General features: G+C 28.2%; 1 protein-coding gene across 3 annotated transcripts; it reads right to left on the reverse strand.

Annotated features, from left to right (window-relative positions):
• Positions 1-998: 998 nt before the first annotated feature.
• LOC132945818 (breast cancer anti-estrogen resistance protein 1) lies at positions 999-9,460 on the reverse strand. Of its 3 annotated transcripts, none has more exons than XM_061015592.1 (10): positions 8,879-9,460; positions 8,236-8,379; positions 8,025-8,171; positions 7,845-7,941; positions 7,423-7,745; positions 7,079-7,352; positions 6,794-7,014; positions 4,839-5,003; positions 3,556-3,793; positions 999-1,051 (listed from the first exon to the last, which is right to left on the reverse strand). In XM_061015592.1, the coding sequence occupies exons 1-10, from the start codon at positions 8,921-8,923 to the stop codon at positions 1,020-1,022; spliced, it is 1,686 nt and encodes a 561-aa protein (XP_060871575.1). In that variant the 5' UTR covers positions 8,924-9,460; the 3' UTR covers positions 999-1,019. The 3 variants fall into 3 exon arrangements, with proteins under 3 accessions (XP_060871575.1, XP_060871574.1, XP_060871573.1); XM_061015591.1 differs by lacking the exon at positions 999-1,051 and adding an exon at positions 1,874-3,384; XM_061015590.1 differs by lacking the exon at positions 999-1,051 and having other exon boundaries at positions 1,874-3,793; positions 8,879-9,457.
• Between the last annotated feature and the right edge of the window lie 629 nt (positions 9,461-10,089).

A 10,089-nucleotide genomic window follows, 5' to 3' on the forward strand; every position in this document is an offset into this window, starting at 1 on the left:
TATTATACATTAATTAATTGGTGAACTATAAAATATACATGACAAATAGTTAAATACATGAAATGTACTGAAATTAATTTAACAGATAATATATTACTTGACACTAGTAATATAGTCTATGTAATAACTAATAAATTATATAACCTATATTATTCTCTGTATTATTATTAATATGCTTCTTCAAATACAGTTGATTGAAAATTATGCAATACTTCAGTTATCTAATATCTCATACCATTCACAATAAACTTAAAAGTATAATTTAAATTGATTTTAAGTTGTAGTTAAAAATAAAGTGTATACTTCGTAATTTAAATAATATGTACTACCGAGTAGTTTCTTCGCCATATAGATCGCTGTGTATTTTAATTGGTAGAAAATAATTATAATATATTATAAAGAAAATTCACATTTCATTGTTTTCTTTTGATTATTCATAATTGTCTTACTGGCCACACTCAAACATTTATTGGATATTTAATATCTAATATGATGTATAGTTTTGATGTAGTTTTTTTTTTTTCTTTATGAGTAGTGAGAGAAGTAATAAAACATTTCCCAGATCAAAATTGCAAGAGTTCATTGTTTTCAATGTATTAAAAAATAATTAATATGAACCAGAAAACATTTTTATTCATAGCTGTTAGGATTTTAGGAAGTAATTGCTCATTGGCCTACATAATATATTTTGATATATAATTAAATTCAAACTTGAAACAAAATTTTTTTAATATAAATTCAAGTTTAATCTCATTACATGGATTCTTAGTTATTTAATATAATGATTAAAATCAATCTTAAAAAGGTATTTATTTGATTTTATCATTATTAAAAGGTTCAATTTTTTAGTACCTTTGTTTTGTAAATAATAATAATAAATAAAAGAAACAAAATAACTTGGTATAGATACAACAATTTAATTTATTTATTCTTCATATATACCATATTTCGAATAAATAATAATTTATATTTACTTATAAAATTGGTAAAAAATATTGCTTGTTTTATGGACAGTTAAATTATTTCATATCCTCATCATAGCAGTCAATTTCTACAGTACAAAAAAAATTGTTTAGTTATACTAAAAGTAAATAGTAATACAATTATTATAAAAGTAAAAAAAATATGAACATGTTAATAAGTTACTCACATTGGTTAATTAGTTATTATATTTAACTTCTTGAGGTCCAATTAAAATATCCTACTGATTATATTATAAACTATCTAATATAAAAAGATATAGTTCTTAAACTATAATAACATGTCATATTAAACTAAATACATATAATTATCAATAAACACGGTAAATCTAATATTTAAATTAAGTATTATTATAAAATATTGCACAACCTTGTTACGATAAATAAATACTATATTGTTCATAAGAACATCATATAAGTTGTACATTATATTAATTATAAATATATTAAAACACACTATTGATTTGCCATTTGTGCTTAAAATATGTCAATCTTTGAATGAATAATACGTTAAATTTGGGTATATAAAAATGTATTACAAAATTATTCAACTAAAAGCCAAGTAGCAACTATAAATTATGCTACAAATATCGGCAGTTTTCTTGTATCAAATTTAAACATGATAAGATTCATAAGTTAAACACATTAAAAATATAAATTTAAAAAAAATTGAGGTTCATTAAATAATAATTTTTTTATCAAAATACGTTGTACAACATGTATATTGCCTAACCTAACCATGAATATGAATGGACAAAAAACACGTAGGAACAAATTAAAATCACAGAATAAAATATAATGTTTATAAAAATAATAAATACACCATGGTTAAAATAAATTATAAATAGACTAGATTTTCAAATAAATAAAACTGATTTAAAAAAAGTCAAATCCACAGCAACCTTGATTCATTTATTTTAGTATAAAAAAATTATTACTAAGTATTTAAAGGGAAAATGTATTTATTTAAAAATAAAAATCGACCAAAGTATAAAAATTAAAAACTGAGGACCATATAATTTAAAATCACATTCACAATTTTTAGTTTTATAGAAACGCAAAGAATATATATTTCAAATTTGTAATGATTGTAGAAGTATGCTGTTGATTATAGAAGTATGAATAGACATTTAAATTTAGTGTAATATATTTTCCCCATAATTAAAAATTTGTGGAGTAATTATTTTTAATACTGAATGTAGAACTACTATAGTATTATGTACTTTGTACTTCACAATAAATCTCAATAAATAAAAATTAAATAATTAACAAAATAATATGAATAATTTATTATTGGATTAATCTCTGTAGTTTGTGGATCAGTTAAAACTTTTTCACTTGCCTAGTTTTGGAGGGTTGGAAATTAATGTCACTATTGTGTCAGGTTGCATACAATAAACCATGAGTAACAAAATTAATGAATTAAACTATTAAAGACACCGTACATTAGGCTATGAACACTACACTACTAATTTTTTAATGAATATTTATATTCAACAGTAAAATAATTTGAGCAGACTGTTGGCCAAATAAATTTCATTTATTGACGCTTAAAACTTTTTTCATGTTAACATTTAAACATATAAAATTAATGACACAAATAATTAAAAAATAAATAGTATATTATTTGTCATATAGTTTTATAATATTAATTAATTATTGTCAATTTATTGTTTAAGTATTTTCAATATTCAGAATTTATGTTTAAATTTACAAAAAAATTCTGGTCTGTTAAATCTACACACTACATCATGACGTGTAACATTTATAATACTTTATAATTAGGAAACAAATCTAAAGAAGTTAGTTGTAATGCAAGTAAATACATTTTTTATTAATCCAATTCAAAGTAAAATAATTAACATCTACATTCTCACAGCTATAGTGACTAAATAAAAATATCTTAATACCAATCAGTTTTAATATTTTAAAATAAATATGTTTTTGGTTTGACTACTATTTTTTTTACTGATTTTTGTAACGCTTATAACATTTATTATTGTTACCATGGTTGTTGTAAAAATTTGATATCAATAAACAACTAGGTATGATGAAAAATGTCTTACATTGCCCATTAATTGGTATTTTTTTTTTTAATAGTTCATAGACAAAGTTCAGTGTCTCACTAAAATTATTAGGAGCGATTGAAAAATAACTACTAATAATGTAATTTTTCAATGCAAATAATTGTTATTTTTTTCGTGATGGATTATTTACTAATGGAAGAATAATGTTAAAATAAATTACTTAATGTACAGATTATGAATTTAATATAAAATTTATTTTATCATCACTACAGTCACCTGGACTCATATCGTTTCCATTTTTACTGACATGATTTAAATGAAGTACAATAGTAGACCATTTGCTATACATTTCAGCACAAAACACCATGAGCTATATACTAAACAGAATACGGACAAACATAAGAATCATTTTATTTTTAAAACAGATATTTTCAGATCATTCACAATATGCGAAATGTCTACAACGCTGTCTACCATTTCTTGTACAGCAGTTACACTAGGAAATAACTGTGTAGCTATTTTAGATTTTTGAACTACTGTCGAAATACCTGCAGATAAAGCTTTTGAACACTGTTCCACATGATTCTTCACAGTTGACTCTTGTACATTTCGACATATTGTATCGCCAACAATAACCAATTGATGTGCAATTAATATTATATTCTTGACTTTCATAACAAATACTGGTGGTGGGCGGTTCTCTTCAACAATTTGTAAAAACGTGTTAATGTGACTAGTTAACAAATCAGATTGACTGACAATTTGATGACTGTAGAAATTAAATATCTAAAACAATATTTAATTTTTGAATATTTTAAAAGCTGACAGATAAATATTTTTAAACTTATTACAGTTTACTGTTTAGAGATATTAGGTTTATGTATACAGGGTGATTACCAAGGCTATGAATTTAATGTATTAGCATGGTTTTTTTTTTGGTACACTGTATAAAAAATGGATTTGGCCAATATTTGTTTTGACTTATTTTACTTTATATACAAAATATTATTTTGCATATTTTAAGGGTTAGAGCATAATTATAATTGCATGTTTTCATGATTTCTTTGTATAATTACCTATTTTCTTAAACTGTTTTTATTTTTTCAATCTATCTGGTTTAAATAAGTCTGATAAACCTCAGAGCCGATGGTAAAATCACGATTGTTCCGATATCTACAAATCCGTTATCTGTATATACAGTCGTAATCTTTTACAAATTAGAAAAATAAATAGGTACCAACTATATTATAAAAACTTGGTCACATAGTTCTTAATAAAAAAGTTTTTATAGAGAATGTTTATGAATTTTAATTGAATGTTTCAACACTTTTTAGTGCATTAAATATTACAAAGCATGCTCATCCTCAGTGGCGCCGAACACGAGTTTCAACTGGGGAAAATTCCCTAGAACTATTTATGGGTGGTTGATAATAAGTAATCAGTCATTAGTGGTATTTAATATTTAAAGGCAGTATATCAAGTTTATAATACACTATTTGAGAGTAGCTAAACATTTTTTTAAGTAGGTGGGTTTAACACCAGCATTTTTTCCCATAACATGAAATATAGATTGGCGCTACTGCTCCCCACTTCAATTATTTTTTTCATTTAATAATGAATTCATTCAAATTCTAATTTTTGTAATTGTTAAATATACTTTTAGACCATATCATAAATTTCTTGTGATTTTTTGAACTACATAAGGAGTGTTCTATGGTGATACACATTTTGATACCCCTATTATAACCAGGCTGGCGATTGACATCAGAACACGTTAGTGACGATCAACCATGGTGTAACACTAGGCCCCAAAGATACTTCTATAGCTTACTTTTTTATCATTAGTAGAAAGTCCAGAAAAAGGACTGTCACTTTTAATGGAAGCACTAGTTATATTTGGCTTTTTGCCATTCTCATCACCTATGTATTCATAATCATCATCTTCATCATCATCAGCACAAATTAATTTTTTTTTAAACAATAACGTTGAATTACCCTACAAAAATAAAATTAAAAATTAATAAAATAGCTAAAAGAAAAGCCATTATTATTTTTATTAACAATATAGAATGAAGAAAAATAATAAATATTCCGCTAAGTAAAACTGTAATATAATTAATAAAATATATAAGCTGATTTAACATGCAACTTTATGTTATGAAATAACTTATTGAAATCCTACATACATTTACTCCAATAGTCAATACAAACTTAAGACTAGAGGTCTCTATTAATTTAAATTCACGGAAATTAAAATTATCGTATGCAATCATGCGAATCCGTGAATTTAACTTCACGTGAATTGGTGAATTGAAGAACATGCACACTTATGCAAGAGAAATTACACAAAACTAGCAGCTAAAATCTTTTTTCTTTCATTGCCTACAAAGGTGACATCAGTCGTGAAAATATTGTTACAAAAACAGTGGATTGCGAGTCAAAGATTTTCAGTCGGCAAAATGGAATTTATTTTTACCAATTTTTTTAAGACGGGGAAAGGAAAATTAAATAAATTGTTTAAATTTTAATATTGTTTTAACACAATATTTTCGTAATGGGTTATGGAGCGGATTCGCAAAAGTACATCGAGACTGCGACAATCGGCACAAGATAAAAACCTAATGGAGAGCTTATAACATAACACGCATACTTATAACGATAATATACTTAATAATATTATATCATGCATATAATATACAGTAGAAAATCGATAAACTGTCTATTTTTTTAATCCGTCATCGCATTTAAGCAATGTGGGTATGGGTATACGGCCTTAGATTATACACTAGTATAATATGATCTAATAGCATGTGGCGACGGTTGAGACGGGCGATTATAATATAATATGTTATCGAGTGAGGGTACCTAAACATTTATTTTGGAATATCCAAAATACGCGATAATCGTGTTTCAAAGAAACACTCAACAGACGAAGATTACCGATTATCTTGTATCATATAATGTGTGTGTTTGATGTCCGTACAACTGTAGTTGACAACAGTCTATTGTACATCTTATTCGGTATTTTAATAATTGTGCTTACTTCGCAAGTTATTTTCCGGTAAAAGGCTTAAAAAGTACCACGAGTTGTAAATTGTAATTTTTCATTTAAAACCTAGCCTATTTATTTCAAGGCTTAAAATATCTTATATCTACATAATATGGTTCATCACTTTTATAATTTACGAAATATAAATTATAAGCATATAGATAAATTAATATAGATTTTAAAAATATTAAACATATCTCGTTTCACTCAGAATCTAATATTTTTTATTAAATTGAATAAATTTTTTTAATAATTAGATTAAAACCATTAGTAAATAATTAGGTACCTACCTACACTTTATGCAATTACAATTATTGAGATTATTTTATATTTATATAGGTTATGATAGAAGAGGATGATTCTTATAATGTAGATAATGATTTGGCAACAATAATAATAAGTGATGAATTATAATTATTACCTATTTCATATTATGTTTGTTGATGTTATTTCATTCTGATATAAATTAAAAATAATAAGTTAGGTATTTCTAAGTTTCAACTTCAAATTTAATTTAAACGTACATTGAAACTTAAGGTAATAAAGAAATTATAAATGTATAGCATATTGAAACTAAAAATAACTTGATAGTTAACAAACATTTTGAATTTCAAATTCTAGTCGACAATTTTGATGAATACACCCCCTATGATTTATTTTTCCTCTATCATTTTTTCCCTCTGATTATCGTCTCTGATAATGTACATAATATAATACAATAAAAATATTAATATTACCTTAATAAAAGATGTGATCTGACGAATGTCATCAGTCAATAATTTGGCACATGAAATTAGCTTATCCAAGGCGTCTTCAGAATACTCACATTCATTGTTCGAATCTCTGTGTAATAAATTTGGTTTCCAGTCAAGGCAATCCAAAGCATTTGTGGAAAAACTTATCATTTTATTAGTTTTCATTAAATCAAATACTAATGGATGAAGTTTAGTTGAGATCCCTAAAACAATGATATTTGTATTATTATTTATTACTATAAAATATATTTTTGATACTAAATATACCTTTATCACGAGCATTAACTGCATTTCCTAGACATCCTTCTGAAAATACAATAAATTGGTGTAAACTATTTTTAAGTCGTAAAGATATAATTTTGATATCAAGAAGATTGGCTTCCAAATTTTTTTGGCTCCTCCAATTTGGTCCAGCATAATTTAATAGCTGAGTAGTATTAGAAGAGACTTCTGATGTTAATTTGTCTAAGCATTCCAGTGCACAGTTCAAGTCTATAGATAATTCTTTAGGTTGCAAACTAGTTGATGGAACATCGTAGTCCTATTTTCATATGAATTTTTTTATAAAAAACAAATAAAATATTTATTTCTAATATATTCATTAATCATACCTGACTACTAATAGTTAAATTCTGTAATTCAGATGGTAAAGAAGCTAATGTTCGGTTTCTAGGAATATCATAATCCAGTCCAATACTACTAGACCGATTAGATTCACTTTCGCTTGTACTACTACAAATACCACCAGTTGATAATGAGCTGATCGAACTACTTGGAGTAACTTGTATATTCAGCTGTCTTGGTACATCATAGCTTTCTTTTGAAACAAGAGGATGTTGGTTTGGGAGAGGATCATAACTATCACTACAGCAGCCACTACTGCTTCCAATACTGAGTGGTCGTTTTGTAAAATCGCTTGTTAGCCGATCTAATGCTAATCAAAAAAATATTGAGATAATATTATAGCTTGTATATTACAAATATTGTTATTGATAAAATTATGAGTTAAATATGGTACAAAGAATTTGCTTACCATGATTTATAGGTGGAATATTATAGCCATTAGTATCAACAGTTTTTTGAGGAGTATCATATGTAAGGAGGTCACCTAGTTTCTGTTGTGACGTCACCTGTTTAGAATAACATAACATAAAATAAAGTAAAATAATAATAAGGATAAATAATTAAAAAAAAATATAAAATCTCTTATTACTGTATTCAGGTTTGCGTGCCAGCTTTGATGCTTGCTTTCATGATTGAAATGATTTTGATCTTGGATACAATTTGATGATATAATTTGGGGTTCGGTCACTTCATACACACCTGGTATTAGTCTCAATCGATTTCCAGGACATATCCCCTAGAAAAATAATAATTACGGAATATAAAACATATTAACATGGTAAATTGTATAGAAAATATACTTGACGGCCTCTTAATGAACATAACCACCATCCTTCAAGACCAGCTGTATTTTGTTCTAATACTGTTAATATGTCATCTTTTCTAAATGCTAATTCATCAGGTGCTTCAGCAATGTTATCATACATGGCTCTTGCAATACAGTTCTAAAAATAAAAATACCTACTATAAATTTAAATTAAACCATTTTGCAAGTTTGTAGTATATATCATTTGCATCAATTGCATTTAGATATGTATAATGTATCTACTAATATGCATAAATTTATTTCACATTAACAATAAACTAATACCTAAGTATACAATATTTTTAAATCCGAAAATTGCACAATTTGTTTTGTCTACAAATGCATGAAAACGGAAAAAAACAATTTTCTTACAAACTCGATTTTTGAAATGTAGCTCATGATGGTCTCATGATCCAAGTCTAATTATTATAGGTAGGAAGAACACACAAGAAAAATTAAAAAGTGGTCGGGAAAAATGTCCAATTCAAAACTTGTGTCTCGTCGTCAGACAACGGACTTCAGATTATTCGTACAAAGTAATGTTGGCTCGTGGACGCCTATGGTCAAAAACCAAGTACCTAGGTACCTAATACATATTTTCATGTTATTATTTGGAATACCGGAATGTAGGTACTCACAGTGTAACCATTATTTGTTGAACCGTTTTGATGTAGCTGTAGCATTTTGAGCGTTTAAAGGTAACAGCGATATCCCTCATAGAAGATGTGTCGTCTTGATCGTATTATTCGTGTCCGGTGCAGCGTACAGACTTAACAATAAACGAAGTCCAATCATATGCCGCATGTTGTCCATAATATTATGTTTGGTACGATTGTTTACAGTTTTTGGCGACAAATTATCTAGGTCTCCGCCGGAGTTGCGAAAAATCGTGCGAATCGACATTTTTTCCGCCGTCCGTCCGTGACTCATACCGCGGCGAGGACGCATGAGTCACGCGCCGAGAAGTCGATGTGCCGGCCGATGCGGTACGCGGTTCGTGGTGTCCCGCATATTCTGGTCCGGGACTCTGGAAGTTGGGTGTCGGGCGACGGGCGGTCGTCGTGACTTGTTGTTATCGTCGGATTCGGGGATCGCCGATATGATAACGACGCGTCGACGCGATACCCTTATCAGCCCTAGCTTTGATGACTCTTGATTTTTGACGACGGCCCCGCTGCCGTCAGGTGGCACCACTGATCCGTCGGACGGCTACAAACAGCCACGGCGCCCGACGGGGCTGGGGGCACGGGGCTACCTACTTCCTACGATTCCTACGCCACTGGTCGCTATGGGAGGACGCCGGGACGGTAACCGGTTACATATATATGTAGTATATTTGTTCCGAAGTGTATTAGTTACTTATCAGTTGAAAAAAAAAATATTTGTTTCTACCTAGTTCCGATCATTCGGTAAGTCCTAATTCCGATTTTCAATCGGGCATTCCTGTACGGCCATAAATACAGCAATATTGTATGCAATTATTGTAGCACAGGTATATAATAATTTAATAATAATATAAGCATAAATTATCATTACTGTCAGTCGAAATGAAATCGAACAAACTATGATTCCGTAATCCGTATTTCCGCGAACGTGACCACACGGCACACATTTATAATAATATTATCGTATTCCATCAACTAGGCCCGGCTCGTCGAAAACCGATACCTGTCGGCTGTCGGCTATCGTTGAGTATCGTACTATCGTATATTATCCATGATCTATCGTCATTCGTCAGTCGTCACTGGTCGGCGGTAAGTCGCGAGTTGATTTAGGAAATATTAATATAATTTATAACATAATACGTCATAATTGTATAGTATTATGATGTCCTGTAGTGGCCACAGAG

Source organism: Metopolophium dirhodum, chromosome 5, assembly GCF_019925205.1.
Source record: "Metopolophium dirhodum isolate CAU chromosome 5, ASM1992520v1, whole genome shotgun sequence".
NCBI lineage: Eukaryota > Metazoa > Arthropoda > Insecta > Hemiptera > Aphididae > Metopolophium > Metopolophium dirhodum.